Genomic DNA, 16,702 nt, shown 5'->3' with positions numbered 1-16,702 from the left:
TCTGCCTAGAAGATGTGAGGTAGCGTATATATGGATTTGTCTTAACACAGTGATGCCTCCTTGAGAAATTGAAACTCTACCCTATTATATGTTTGAAGGACACCCCAAAAGAACTACTGGTGACCGTGCAAGCCAGTTGCTGGGCCAGTCAGTCTTGAACCATGTATATAATTCACTGGCTCTTAGAGTCTGAAAGAATTCAGGGACCTAGGGCAGGGTCGTTATTTTTTCGGTGTGACCCTCTGTGGGATAGAACTCGGATCAAACTTCAACTTATTACTGTTAAGTATTGATTCTACCCAATGAGAGGGCACCACCCCAGAATCATGGTTTGAGTGTGTGTGCTAGCTATCTGGGCACGCTGTGTTTAGCCCCAACACTAGCTGCTTTCAAGGGCCGCTTGGACACTCACTGAAGCAGTATTCCCACCCTTTAGGACCCAGAGTGCCACCACTAATCACAACCACGCATACAAGTTTTAGAACAGTGACGAGCCCAGAACAGCAAACAGGCCACTACCAAGCCTCATGCGTCTGACAAGATCAAGATCAAAATAAATTCGTGTCCAACTCGTTCTGGGCGTCTTAACGGGATACCTAATGTATGATACAGTATAAAGTCTATTGCAGTTCACTATCTATTGTACTTGGATGTGTCTGTTACTCCGATCAAACTTCAAGTCTTGAATAGCAGACAAGTCGTTAGTCATCGTGGCGACAATTGCTAAAAGCCAGATCAGCACGTTGGGTTTACGAACATCAGTCGTCTAACTCCTTTTTTGATTTTCTTCTTTTTTTCAGATGTGGTGACGCCTTGAAACTGAAACAAAACCTGCTAGCTGAAAGATATAGTTGTCACCCTAAATACTTTTTCCGTGTTCATTTGGATCAACTTCCGGATAGCAAGCGAACGACTCGTCACAGTTCCTTTGAGCCGCGCAGATTCAAAGTTTGCTGAGTGTCACATTAAAATACGTGATATGAAGACGTATCTGTGCTTGTTATTTTCTTATGTTTCGACAAATGATGGGAAGTAGGCTCTTGAGCATCTGTAGCTGTTGTAATAGCACAAAACGATCTGTCAAGTGTCAGGACAAGTGAAGTTTCTAAACAGTCCGTAAGTTGTGCTTGAAAAAAACACACCCAAAAACAGAAACACACACACACACACAGATGTCCCATCGGACAACGTTCCACACAATAACTGCCTTTCAAAAAGAAAAAAAAAAGTAACTGATGTTTATCGAGGGGAAAAAACAACAAAAACACACCACCAAACTTGACGTTTCTTTAGAAATTGTTCAGTTGATATTTTTAGAAAATGCATCGGATTAGGAAGCTGATAAGTTGATAAAAAAAAAAAAAGATGAAGTGATAATAATAATTATATTTTCAAAACAAAATCACTTGAGTTGAAATGTAATGTCGCACTTTAGCATCCTTAATTCCTGGAGCTGAATTCAGGATGCCAAAGTGCGATTATACTATTTCTTACTAATGTTAGTAGTTCTGTTCCTGAGTGAATATTGATATTTTTGCTTTGTTAGAATTTGAACACTTGTCAACTGGTCAAGAAAAGTTCCATCAACATTATTTGTGGAACTACACCGAGGTGAAGAAAAGAGCACAGCATGTATTCCAAGATACCATTGGATAAATTTTGAACATGTATCCCAAGATACCATTGAACAAAATTTTGAATTTAATTCAATAGATTTTATTTCATGAGGGTAATACTAATGGAATAAGCAACACAATCCTTTCATTTTTTTCATCCAGCCTGGTCATGAACAGTTTGTGTGTGACATGTGCAGTGAGACTTTTACTGGGACTGGTGACTTGAAGACACACAAGTTGATTCATACAGTTTGTGTGTGTCATGATCAATAAGGCTTTTACTACAGGCTGATACCCCAAAGATCTGAATTTCCTGAAAGTGGCAGAATGGTTAAGACGTTTATCTGTCAGTACAGTGTCTGTGAAGGTCAGGGTTTGAATCCATGTCTCACCCTTTCTCCCAAGTTTGACTGGAAAATCAAACTCAACGTCTAGTCTTTCAGATGAGGGGATGAACCAAGGTCCTGTATGCAGCACACACTTGGCACACTGAAAAAGAACTCATGACAACAAATGTTGTCCTCTGGCAAAATTGTGTAGAAGAAATCCACTCTGATAGGTAAACAAACATGCACTCATGGCCTGACTAACGTGTTTGGTTATGCTGCTGGTCTAGCATTTGCCAAGTAGATGTGGTATGGCATATGTATGTAATTAACTGACCACAGTGACACATTGAAAAACTGACACTAAAGTCAGAATATCTAATGTTAAAATGTCATAACCAAGTTCATGTCATTTATTCTGTCTCCAACAACATAACTCATTGAATGGAGAATAAGAATAGCGTCTGTTTTAAATATAATGATTTTAATCCTAATTCTGATTAACAACAACATCAAAAAAAGAGAAAAAAAAAGGCACTTGATTGACACTGTAAATTTAACACACACACACACACACAGACACGCACACAAGAAAAAAAAAGGCACACCAATTTGTAACCAAGATGGTGTGTATTTGTGATTTTGAGATTTTTTCATTCTTACCTCTCTTCAAATTTTTATTTTTAAATTTTTCTGTGTGTATATTTACAGTGAGTATTTGTGTCTCTGTGTCTGCGCGCACATGTGTGCGTGTGTGTGTGAGTGTGTACATGCATCAGATTATGTGTATGTGTGTTTGGTATTATGATAACGTGGATTATGTTTGGATGTTTGCTATGTGGGTGAGGTGACTGTACATTGTATACAAGGGAGTGGGGGTAGATTTGTTATAAAATTCTCACTTGTGATTATGATTTTTATGTGGTTTTTTTCTTCTTCTTATATTTTAGTCATGTGATTTGCCTTGAGTATTATTGTATTTGAATGAAAATGCAGTAGAAATAAAACATTCTTATCTTCTATATTAATTGATGTTGCTGTGATAATAATTCTAAATCCTATATATGTTGTCTAATAGGTGCATACTTTTTCCCCTCCAAATGTATCACTCAGAGAGCCAGTGTAATTGATTGTGAGTACAATATTCATATCAAATGTGTTCTGTTTCTTATTGGATGAAATATGTCATATTTTTATGTACCTCCATGGGGTTTCCTGGAATAAACATGCCTTTACATGTCTTGTCTTGTCACTGATAATAGAATGGCTGGCGTGTCTGCCTGTCTGTCTGTCTCTCAGTCTGTGTACCTGTCTGTCTGTCTACCTCTGTCTCTGGATATTTATATACATATTAGTGTCTAAGTGTGGATAGAGGAAAGGGGAGACAGCTTCTTTCAATCAGTGTTATCACAGTCTGAGTGCATCATCTCCCTGTTTACTGAGTGTACTAGATTCATATATTAGTTTCAGATGTAAAGACATCAAATTCATGCATGCATGCTTGCATGTATCACACATACACACACACACTATGTGCATGCATGCGTACCACACTGCAACACAGTACACACACATGCATGTACACACACACACACTGTACACCCACACGTGTACAAACAGACACACATGCACACGCGCACACACACACACACATGTACCAGACTCGCATCCATACACAACACCCACATGTACCACACACACACACATAGTGACATACACAGGCCTATAACAGCACACACACTCTGACTTGCTCATACACACACACACATAAAGACACACAGAACACACATACAAACATCCTATCCTAGGAGGATATTTATTTCTTACTTCTTAAAAGTGTATGATATATATGTCAAAATACAGTGCAGGGAAAGATGCACAGAAGTTGAAAAATAAAAAGATGAAAGAAAATAGGTCACTGGCACACACCAACAGAAGTGTGCTAATGCACACACACAGATGCACGTGTGCATGCACTTGCACATACACACACACACTCTCTCTCACACACACACAAATGCACAATGTATATGGAGAAATTTCCAGTCTCACTTACATTGATGTAAAATGTCTGACAAACAACTGTACCCAGACCCCACACTGCACATAAAAGCACACAAATCCCAACACACACACATACACTCTTAAACACACACATTCACACACATACGGAAAAACACATGCACACGTATACACACACACATGCACACACACACACACATTTCTGCATGCGTCAGTTCACATACACATGTGCGTGTGTGCACGCAAGCACACACACACTCATGCACACACACACACGTTTCTACATGCCTCAACTCCCATAACTCACACACACACACACACAAATGTGCAAGTGGAGGGAAACACACACACATATTTCACAGCTCCTATGATATGCACACAACACACACACTCAAACTGAGAGACAGAGGTACAACAGACATGTACCCACGCACACACATACATTTTGGAAGGCCCAGAGAAACTCTGTTCTATTTTCAAGAAATATGTGCATTGTTTGTTTGGAAATGATACCATTATCTGTGTTCTTCATTTACCAATGAAGAAGGTGTGTTGTCTAAAGGCCCACATTTACATAAAAGGAATCTGAAACATCATCGAAATCTGTATGTCTTCTGCATCCCGGAGGATAGTCATCTTCAAACAATGTGATGTTGTCAAGAAACCACATTAACAACAAGGAGTCAATGAAAGGCGTATGCGAAAAAAATATTAATCATTAATCATTAAAAAAAATAAAAAAATAAAAAAGAGGAAGGTGGAGTGTTGATGTGTGCGTGTGCGCGTGTGCACACACACACATACACACGCACATGCGCGCGCGCGCACACACATACACACACACACACGAGACACATTATTTTTCGTGTGTTAGTGTCACTGTTTGTCATCAAAAACCCGATCGATTGATGTTACACTTTCGTCTTGACCGGTCTGTTTCGGTTAAAAGACAGCCAGTGACTGTTTTTGTGCAGTGGCATTTGTGCCATAAGAGTTGTCTTACCTTGTACAACTTACAGAGAGGCCGAGATTTGATCCTTGTAATTTTCTGTAGTTCTTATAGAATTTCGTGAAATGTAAGTTATTCGAGTTTTTATCATTCTGTTTGCTTTTGTTGTGGGCAATATTCCTCCTGTAGACGGAATGATTAATATTCACAACAAGGCGTGGACGTTCACTCCGCCAGTCACACAGACAGTCACAGAATCACAGATCACAGAATCACAGAAATGTTTGGCTATAGGCTAAAAGCCTTTTGCCCTCGTAATCAGTGTCCATTTATGTGCTTTTGGATCACTTGTTGTGAACAAACCCATGTTTAAATCTGGCATAGTGTATACTATATTTATCTACAGCTCAGTAAAGATTTAACTCTGTGGAAAATACATGGTTCTTAAACTTTTTGTCAATGTGATTTTTGAAGGCGTTTACCGATGGTGCATTGATGGTGTCATAGGAAAGGTTATTCCACAGATTTATGATACGGTTAGTAAAGAACTTGCGGAACTGGTTAGTTACGAAATTAGTTTTGTTTATTTTGAAGTTGTGCCCTCGAGTTTTATCGTAGTTAGCCAAAGTAAACAATGAAGAGGTGGTGCAAGGATCATAAATATTGTGCATGATCTTATATACTTCAATGAGATCACCTCTTAATCTTCTAAACTCAAGGCTAGGCATATTAAAAAGAGCCAGGCGCTCCTCATAACTAAGATCACGAGTACTAATAATATTACTAGTTATACACTTGGTAAATCTGCGTTGAACTCCTTCAATCATATTTATGTGCTTTTTAAGGTAAGGGCACCATACTGAGTTTCCATATTCAATAATGGGTCTAACCAGAGCTTTGAACAATGGAATCATAATTTCGGGAGATTTATTAGTTATAGTTCTCACAAGAAGACCAGAAATTTGATTTCCCTTTTTCACTATATTATTTATATGTGCCTCAAAGCTTAATTCTGGGTCCATCGTGATCCCTAAATCTCTTTCCGCTGTTGTACTATCCATTGTTCGAGTTACCCCCTTTTCCTGTATCGTGTACTGATACTGTTGATTATTCTTTCCAAGGTGCAGAACTTTGCATTTCTTGCTGTTAAATTGCAACAGCCAAGTATTTGTCCATTTAACCAGATTATGTATACACATTTGCAAGTGATCTCTATCTTCTGTATTTCGGATGGCAGAGTAAGCCTTGGTGTCGTCTGCAAAAATTTTTACTTTACAATCTACCTCACCAGGCGTATCATTTATAAAGTATATGAACAAGGTTGGGCCAAGAACACTACCTTGTGGTACACCACTAGTTACCTTAACCTTTGATGATTTACTACTATTTACACTTACAAACTGTGATCTTCCATTTAGAAAATCTCTGATCCACAATAGTAGCTTGCCTTTTATCCCATAGCCTCCTAGTTTATTCATGAGTCTGTGATGGGGAACTGTATCAAAAGCTTTCCTTAGATCAAGGTAGACTGCATTGACTGGTACCTTCTCATCTAGCATGACTAACCAATCTTGTAATGTAACAAGTAGTTGTGTAACACACGAGCGCCCTCTGGTAAATCCAAAGTGTTCTCTAGATAACAGATCATGTTTGGTTAAATGTTGGCAGAGAGCGTCTCGAATAAAACCCTCAAAAACTTTACAGACAACTGATGTTAGACTGACTGGACGATAGTTACCCGCAGAATTTTTGTTACCTTTCTTAAAGATAGGACGTACTTCTGCTTCTTTCCAAGCTTTTGGTATTTCACCCTTATCTAGTGTTCTATCAAACAAGATCTTAAGTGGGTGAGCAATAACTTCAGCAAGCTCTATTAATACTCGTGGGTGTATCTCATCAGGTCCTGGGGACTTTGATGGGTTTAGGCTCTTTAGAGCTTTTTTCATCTGTTCAACTGTGACCTCCACGTTGGAAATTTCAGTAACCTCTGTCTTACATGAAAACTCTGGGACATTTACGTTACTCTCCTCGTTTAAATGGAGTGGAGAGGGGAGGGAAAGAAATGTGGATGGAATGTTTTATTTTAATTTATAGCTTTGTCTTCTTTGTTATGCATGGTGTTGTTGTTGTTTTTATATTGCATACAGAACTTACAGTGCAGCATTTGTTTTTCACTTGGAGCTCAGCCTATTGCGCTTGGTGATATTTAAACAAACCAAGACGATAGGAGGTGACGAATATGTCTTCTCTTGTCAGTTCATTATGGTAGATACATTATAGTTTATACCGTATAGTTTGAATCATCACTATTGCCAGTATTGGTATTAATTCCCAGGCACATAGACAATGATGAGATCCAAAGGAGATGATATATATATATATATATATATATATATATATATAATTATATATATAATTATATACATATTTCTTCTCTAGTAACTACCCTGCACATACTATATTATACAGTTATTAAGGTTATACTTATAATCATAGTCTACACCTTTGGTACACATTCAGTGTTGTCTGATACATGTGATACATATTTCTTTTCTTTTTTTAGCAACACATCTTCAGCACCAGATTTCTTGCTTGACCTGGCGGCACAGTTCATCATGTCATTCAACCTGTGACCTCTTCTGCCTTCACAGCTGTTGGAAAAGGTTTCCTCCTCCGCCTAGTCTGTCGTTGGGAGACTTCACATGCAGCAGGTAGTACTGGGTTACATGGTACCAGTAGCAAGGGCTGTGCCCCTGACCTGACCCAAACACACAAAACACACATACTAACATCCTATCCTGGAGGATTTTTATTTCTTAATTCTTAAAAGGGTATGATATATACATCAAAATACAGTGCAGGGAAAAAATGCACAGAAGTCGAAAAATAAAAAGATGAAAGAAAATAGGCCACCGGGACACACCAACAGCAGTGTGCTAATGCACACACACAGATACACGTGTGTGCGCTCACGCACTCACTCACTCACACACACACACACACACACACACACACACACACACACACACACTGAAATTAAATTCTTAACTACATGTGTGATACATGCATGCTTTCAGACATTGTGACCAAATGGCATCCCCTGATCAGCAGGCAATGTCAGAGGTGAAGATCGAGATTGATGTGGCTGAAGAAACAGAACCACTGTGGATGACACAGGATCAGTGTTCAGGTCAGTTGCACATTCACCGTTTTTATTTCATGACATTTCTTATCTTGGCCCAGTAGTAACTAGTATGGAACAAACTGGTGGAGTGATGGCCTAGAGGTAACACGTCCGCCTAGGAAGCGAGAGAATCTGAGCGCAATGGTTCGAATCACGGCTCAGCCGCCGATATTTTCTCCCCCTCCACTAGACCTTGAGTGGTGGTCTGGACGCTAGTCTTTCGGATGAGACGATAAACCGAGGTCCTGTGTGCAGCATGCACTTAGCGCACGTAAAAGAACCCACGGCAACAAAAGGGTTGTTCCTGGCAAAATTCTGTAGAAAAATCCACTTTGATAGGAAAAACAAATCAAACTGCACGCAGGAAAAAATGCAAAAAAATGGGTGGCGCTGTAGTGTAGCGACGCGCTCTCCCTGGGGAGAGCAGCCCGAATTTCACACAGAGAAATCTGTTGTGATAAAAAAGAAATACAAATGCAAATACAATCTCTTTTATGGATTCCACAGTACTGTTTAGTTTTTAAAAAGTATAACAAAACACACTCTTCCAATGTTTCATTGTACCTACCATCTTATTGACTCGTTTTCTTCTAGAAGTTATGATGGACATGTGTGTGTACATATACAGTTTATGTGTTAGTGTGTACCTAATGCATACAATATGTTTATATGTATAACTTTTTATTGGAAACTCCACAAACTCCCTGTCTGGGATGTGTGAGCATCAGTCTTCATTATCATTATTACTACTATGGTTCATTATTATTATTGAAATTATCTCTTTTATTATCACTGTTATCATTATTAAAATTTCAAGTCAATTGACAGTGTACAACATCTTGGTGAGGTCCTAGGAATCAGCCTTGTGTCATCGCTCTTGAACCAGCACACAAAGACTGCTATTATAGAGTTAGATGTGTACAAATCCAGTCTTAGACATGTTCACCCTCGTATCATCGTTCTTGTTGTGTACAAATCCAGTCTTAGACATATTCACCCTCATATCATCATTCTTGAACCAGCACACAGTGACAACTATATAGAGCTAGATGTGTACAAATTCAGTCTCAGACATATTCACTAAGTCTTTCACTTCCTGTATATTTCATTATTTCACTATTTGTGTGGGTGTGTTTTATTTTTGTGGTGTTTTTTGTTTGTTTTGCAATCACTGTCAGTTGGATTGTGACCATTTCGGGTGATTGATTGATTGATTGATAGATTTAATCAGTTACTGTTAATTGAGTCTCAAGCATTTGTGTTGAGCTTTTTTGGTGATGTGTGTGTGCGTGCGTGCATGGCATGCGTGCGTGTGTGTGTGAACAGTGGATCTGAGGAATGTGATGGTGATAGATGAACTCTAATTCTGAACTTTAGAAAATAACAGCAGAGGTTGATGACTATAGATGATGGTGATCAGTTCAGGAAGAGAGATGTAGTTGACATTTAATCAATTAATGCATAACTGTTGCAGGTAGCACATGTGAAACACCTGAAGCAGTCACAACAAACATCAGCAGTGATGTCATCAAGACTGAACCAGTCACAACAAACACCAGCAGTGATGTCATCAAGACTGAACCAGTCACAGCAAACACCAGCAGTGATGTGCAGACTGAAGCAGCGACAGACATCATGATGACGGTGAGACCTGATGCAGTCAGATCTGAATCCACCTTCAGGAAGGATGAAGACAACAGACCAGCAGGTGATAACCAGGTGGGTAAAACTTCTGGTATGGGGTACTTCATATTTTCTACAAGATATGTAATAAACACTTCTCTCTCTCTCTCTCTCTCTCTCTCTCTCTCTCTCTCTCTCTCTCTCTCTCTCTCTCTCTCTCTCACACACACACACACACACACACACACAGATATATAGATATATACTTCCGTTAATTTTTTTTTTATCTCTCTTGGGTTGTGGTTTTGTTTCTTTTCCTTCTAAGTTATACTTTAACCAAGTGCACACAAGTTTTTCAGACAGTTTCTGGTGATCTAAGAACTTGCCATTGTTACTTGTAAATATGTACCATGACTGTCATTCTGTGACCATTTTTTGACAGGCGTGACTGTAAACAAAGTGAATCTATGACATAACCCTGTTTTTGGTGTGTGTGTGTGTGTGTGTATCTGCATGCATGCATATGTACACATGTATGTGTGTGGTATCAGTGTGTGTGTGTGAGAGAGAGAGATAAACTTTAGTAAATTAATCATAATGTGTTGTCTGTTTTGTGTTAGCATCACATTTGACTATAAAAAAAAATTCTTTACACATTCCAGTTACAGTGTCAGTGCACTTCTGTGAAGGACACAAGAAATAATGGAGACTTGAACATTTCCACAATCATTTTACTGTTACTATTCTCAAGTTTTTTGTTTCGGTTTTGTTGTTTTCATAATATTTAGCACTTTAATGACACAAATTGAACATTGATAAATGGGTCAGTCTCCTGAAACGGGTACCATATGTGTTACATGGGGGTCAAAAATTAAAATTGCTATTTTGCCTTCAAAACCCATCACACACTGTAGATCATGACTTTATCCTTTCCTCTATATAATCTCTATACAAGACATTGATTTTTTGATTTTTTTATATGGTGTTGTTTATGGCATGTGTCGTGAGTCTTGGTTGTAACGTTAACACTAAAATGTACTGCAATGTAATTAATTTTACTGTTCTATTTGGTCAGTGAATATCAAAACTGATAACAAGTGCTGACTAGCACATTTGACATCAATAGGAACAGGTTTTAGTAAACCACTAGCAAGTATGTTCTACATCTTGATATGCAGGTTGCATATGCCCTCACACATTCACACAATTTTCTTTTTCACACTTGAGGAAGCCAGAAGACACAGTTATTTACATTACATTTTTTATCATACTATTTCTACCATTAGCATGACAAAAAAAATAAAGCATGATAATTACATTAGATCTCAATGAGCAGCCATTCAGTTTTATTTTATCTTGGTTGTAACACAGACATCACATGCCATATCTTGATTGTAACACGGACATCACATACAAATAACTACCATAAAGTTCAGTCTGTAAGCCGTGACTTTTTACCCCAGCTTCAACCTCTGCGGCTTATACAATGATGCGGCTTATTTGCGGATTTTAACGATCCCGGGAGTGTCACGTTCTCGTCTGTTCTTAGCTGCCTTTCAACTCACCAAAATCATGATTTCTGTCCATGAATTTTTGGATGAGCTTCAGGATAGTGTGCCAACTGTTCACATTTTATAAATCAAATCCTCACACATTAAAGCCTTCAGATCAGCATTCAGTTCTACTGTGCTCAAGCGTACACCCTCATCATGCCGAAAACGCGACTTTATGCCTATGATGCAGCCTTCAAATTGAAGGGAATCGACCTAGCAGACGACAGTGCAAGCGACGAACCAGCAGCGACCTCCACCTTCATGTTCATGAAGTGAAAGCGAGGCTGAAGTCAGTGACAAGATGGTGGAGGAAGCTGTGCTGGTTCTCTTCAACTCGGACACTGAAGACGAAGATTTTAGTGGATTCAGTGAGCAGGATGACGTTGAATAAATGTGACTATCCCTAAATTATGGATCTCATTTTCGTTGTGTTTATTTATTATTTTTTTGTGGCACTAGCAGTATTTTCGCTTGCTTTTCTTTGTGTTGTTCCCGCTTGTTTTTATTTCATGACGTACAGTATCGACAGCTTTTCTGTAGTATCAGTATGTGTTCCGGTACCGGAAATAAATGCAGCTTATAAGCCGGTGCGGCTTATGTATGTATAAAATTGAATTTTTTCCCAAATTTAGTGGGTGCGGCTTATATACCAGTGCGCTCAATAGACCGAACTTTACGGTATTTACATTTGGATAATTTTAACTGAAGTTTGTCTCTTTCTTCAAAGATCAGCTGAACGAAACACATTATCAGAGAGGCATGACAAAAAATAAGCATGTTAACTGCACTTGTGTTACATGAGCAGGCAGTTAACTTTTTGTCTTGGTTGTAACACAGACATCAGATACAATACAATTTACTGATTACACACTTATTCAATCAACTTTTTGTCAGTTTTCTTTCAAAAAGAAACAGCTGAGAGCAGGAAATGGAAAAAGAAAAGGAAAAAAAAAGAAGTGTCATCTGGCACTAATATCAGGTTTGGCATTATCTTCCCACATCACCTTCATCGCCACATGGAATATATTCTTTATCAGCTAAGTGTAATATTTTCCATGTGCTTTGGGCCACTTGATCTGTGGCTCTTGTGTTTCTTCATGTGTTCAGCATGGTACAGCACATGGACTCGGTCTTGCTGAGGCTGACGGTGAGTCCAAGGCGCCTGCAGGAGGTTGAGAACCTGTCCATAATGAACTGTGTGTCCTCATGTGTGTGTACAGCAAGCGCGCAGTCATCAGCGAAGAGGAACTCTCTCAACAGTGCCTCAAACACCCTGGACCTGGCGTGGAGTCGCCGCAAGTTGAAAAGTTTACCATCTGTGCGAAACTGAATGTAGATGCCCCGGTCACAGTCTTGGAAGGTGTCAGTCAGCATGGCAAAGAAGAGAATGGAGAACAGTGTGGGTGCCAGGACGCAGCCCTGCTTCACTCCATTTACCACAGGGAACGGATCTGACATGTCATTATTTTCCTGTACTGTCACCTGCATGCCATCATGGAATGACGCAGTCAGCTGGATTAGGCTCTCTGGGCAGCTGAACTGTTGGAGGATCTTCCACAGACCACGGCGGTTCACTGTGTCGAAAGCCTTAGTCAGGTCTACAAAGACCATGTGGAGCTCCTTGTTCTGCTCACGGCACTTCTCTTGCATCTGGCGTACAGCAAACACCATGTCACATGTTCCCCTGCCTGAGCGGAAGCCGCACTGTGCTTCAGGGATGACTGTGTTGGAGACATGGTCAACCAGTTCTGTTCTGTATGATGCGGGCGAAGATCTTGTCAGCGATGCAGAGGAGAGAGATTCCACGGTGGTTATCGCAGTATGTTTTGTCTACCTTCCATTTGTAGATGTGGACAATTGAAGCATCCTTGAAATCCTGGGGGACCTCCCCTCTCTCCCAGATAGACTTGAACAGGGTTTCGCTTAGGGCTGCTATATCCCCCTGGTAGCGATCAAGCATTCTAGCAATGAGCGCTCTGCGCCTTTCTGGTCTGTTGTCTCTGTCTAAAAGGGTGCCAACATTCCAGGCACCCAGACTCAGGGCAGGACTCCTGGTTCTTATCTTCTGTTGTTTTCGACCGCTAGTGTTGGATGTCCAAGTAGGTGTGGTTTCCTACGAGGTACTAGGTGAGGCAGGCTTTGTGTAGGGAACCTTTTATCTCCCCTTGCCAATGTGGGGAGAGCAGTGCTGTCCCTAAAAAGGGCTGCTCTGACGCTGTGCGAGGATACGTGCACCACTAGGAACTGCCAGCAGCATCCTCTGCCTGTCCTCTTTACCACTTCTCCATCGCCGCAGGGCTTGGGAAAGCTGTGTATTGAAGGGCTAGCTCATTCCGACATTAAACAAAGAGCCTATGCAAACACCTGGTCTCAGTTGTCTGTATGTACCTGTCTGTCTGTGTACCTGTGTTCATTAAACTTTGTTGGCCTTTGCCTGACAACTACTGTTAGTGGTAGGCAAATAAAGTGCCGTAATTCACGTGTTCAAATCAGTGGGTATTATATATGAGTGAGTCTTGAAGGCTTTGCCTCTTGGGTTTTTTTTGTGTGTGTTGAACATGCAGCACATTGTGTATTGGTTGTGTTTGTATTACTCAATTTACTGTTAACAGTGGTTATCAAAACTGATTTTTCATTTCAGAAACAAGTGAAACTTCATTCCTCAGTCACTGACAAAACAACACCTCAGCTGTCAGTGTCTGGAGCGAACAGAACTCCTCTACACAAGTCTGCCAACACTTCTGGGTCACTGCTGTTCCTGAACAGAAGTCATGTGTGTCAGCGATGTTCTGCTGCCTTTGTTTTATTCAACAGTTTAAAACTACATCTGATGCATGTTCATGGTGAGAAACTGCATGCTGTGTCACCTGTGTCCTCCACACCTGGTGGTTGTGATGCTGGTAACCATAGCAACATGAATGTAGGAAAGGTTGCTGACCTTGACAACAGAAACATTGTGCAGAGAAAAAACAACAAATTTGATGATAACACTGACAAGGAAAGTGAGGAGAAAAAGAGCAGGCCCCATGTGTGTGACGTCTGCAGTAAGGCTTTTACAAAGGCTGGTCACTTGAAGACACACAAGTTGATTCATACTGGTCATAAAGCGTTTGTGTGTGACGTGTGCAGTAAGGCTTTTACTCAGGCTAGTACCTTGAAGAGACACAAGTTGATTCATACTTGTCATAAACAGTTTGTGTGTGATGTGTGCAGTAAGGCATTTACTCAGGCTGTTACCTTGAAGACACACAAGTTGGTTCATACTGGTCATAAACAGTTTGTATGTGACGTGTGCAGTAAGGCTTTTACTCTGGCTTGTAACTTGAAGACACACAAGTTGATTCATACTGGTCATAAACAGTTTGTATGTGATGTGTGCAGTAAGGCTTTTACTCGGGCGGGTACCTTGAGAAGACACAAGTTGGTTCATACCGGTCCTAAACCGTTTGTGTGTGACGTGTGCAGTAAGGCTTTTACTGAGGCTGGTAAATTCAAGACACATAAGTTGATTCATACTGGTCAAAAACAGTTTGTGTGTGATGTGTGCAATAAGGCTTTTACTTCGGCTGGTACCTTGAAGAGACACAAGTTGATTCATACTGGTCATCAACTAAAACAGTTTGTGTGTGACATGTGCAGTAAGGCTTTTACTCAGGCTTGTTCCTTGAAGATACACAAGTTGATTCATACTGGTCATAAACAGTTTGTGTGTGATGTGTGCAGTAAGGCTTTTACTCATGCTTGGACCTTGAAGACACACAAGTTGATTCATACCGGTCCTAAACAGTTTGTGTGTGACATGTGCAGTAAGGCTTTTACTCAGGCTGGTGACTTGAAGAGACACAAGTTGATTCATACTGGTCATAAACAATTTGTGTGTGACGTGTGCAGTAAGGCTTTTACTCTGGCTGGTCACTTGAAGACACACAAGTTGATTCATACTGGTCATAAACAGTTTGTGTGTGACGTGTGCAGTAAAGCTTTTTCTCAGGCTGGTCACTTGAAGACACACAAGTTGATTCATACTGGTCATAAACAGTTCATGTGTGACATACGCAGTAAGGCTTTTACTCATGTTGGTAAAGTGAAGGCACACAGAAGAATGCACACAGGGGAAAAACGTGGTCACTTCAAAGTAAAAAGTCACCAGAAGATCCACACAGGAGAGAAACCTCACGTGTGCCCAGACCGTGAAAAAGATTTTGCTCAGACCAGTACTCTAAAGCAAAACAACATGGCCTAGAGGTAACGCGTCCGCATAGGAAGCGAGAGAATCTGAGTGCACTGGTTCAAATCACGGCAAAGTCACCAGTATTTTCTCTCCCTCCACTAGACCTTGTGGTCTGGACCAGTGGTGGTCTTGACGCTAGTCATTCGGATGAAATGATAATGTGAGGTCCCGAGTGCAGCATGCACTTAGCACACGTAAAAAAGAACCCACAGTAACAAAAGGGTTGTCTGGCAAAATTCTGTAGAAAAAATCGACTTCGATAGGAAAAACAAATAAATAGAAATAACTGCATCAGAAGGCATGTGTTGTCATGCTACTTTTCACATCAGTGAGAACATCACATGCTGTAAATTCCTTTATCATCCTCTTTGTAATGAAATAAGGCTGTGCCGCGGTGAAGGAGAAGTCGGTATCTATGCATAATGGTACACTGCTCAATAGTACACTGCATAGCGGTACATTGCATTTGTAATACAGCACAGTGGTACACATTGTTTTTTCTCTCTTACATTAATGGTGTATTCTTTTTGTGCCCAGGACATGTGAGGGGGAGGTTGGCAGTTCTACTTTATTTTATTTTTTTATGCCAGTTATTCTGGATGATGTGTTTTGTATTATTGTTACGTATTATTAATATTATGTTGAGGTTCAGGTTCTTTCATTTTTTCCTCTGCAGAAAAATTGACAGAATGGTCAACGTCAGAGGCATGTCCTATGTGAGCTTTATGTAAGTGAATATGACTTGACTTGTGCCTGATTTTCTTTTCCAGCGTTTTTTTGTTGTTGTTTGTTTGTTGGGTTTTTTTTTACCCATTTTAGTGGGATCAGTATGTAGTTTTTCAGTCCTGATATGGCCCTGTGTAGTCAGCTGGACAATAACTGTGTAAGCAACAAAAGATTAGAAATATTTGATTCCGATGGCAGTTGCTAGATGACAGTGGCAACTCACAAAGTTTATTCAACTGTAGTTTGGAAAATGAATATGGATGAAAATTATATCACAGTGTTTCATAAAAGAGTTGGGGATTGAGGAGGAGGGGGGTATGCCAATGATTCAGTGGTAACATTGTGTCTGTATCTTAAAAATGCTCATACATTTTATGCAATTGGAATGCCTTCTTTCTCTCAGTCACTGTCACTTTCTCCATGTCTCTTTTTCTCTGTGTGTGCATCTGAGTGTGTCAGTCTGTCTCTATCT

The 16,702-nt window shown here is 40.0% G+C and overlaps 1 protein-coding gene across 2 annotated transcripts; it reads left to right on the top strand.

Moving 5' to 3' along the window:
* Positions 1-4,959: 4,959 nt before the first annotated feature.
* LOC143277218 (uncharacterized) lies at positions 4,960-16,689 on the top strand. Of its 2 annotated transcripts, XR_013053698.1 has the most exons (6): positions 4,960-5,040; positions 7,477-7,624; positions 7,991-8,103; positions 9,572-9,816; positions 13,915-15,909; positions 15,987-16,689. XR_013053698.1 is itself a non-coding variant. In XM_076582005.1 (5 exons), the coding sequence occupies exons 3-5, from the start codon at positions 8,004-8,006 to the stop codon at positions 15,514-15,516; spliced, it is 1,947 nt and encodes a 648-aa protein (XP_076438120.1). In that variant the 5' UTR covers positions 4,960-5,040; positions 7,477-7,624; positions 7,991-8,003; the 3' UTR covers positions 15,517-16,689. The 2 variants fall into 2 exon arrangements, 1 of the variants encoding a protein (XP_076438120.1); XM_076582005.1 differs by having other exon boundaries at positions 13,915-16,689.
* The last annotated feature ends 13 nt before the right edge of the window (positions 16,690-16,702 follow it).

Source organism: Babylonia areolata, chromosome 33, assembly GCF_041734735.1.
Source record: "Babylonia areolata isolate BAREFJ2019XMU chromosome 33, ASM4173473v1, whole genome shotgun sequence".
NCBI lineage: Eukaryota > Metazoa > Mollusca > Gastropoda > Neogastropoda > Buccinidae > Babylonia > Babylonia areolata.
This window is presented reverse-complemented; position numbering and strand designations above follow the sequence as displayed.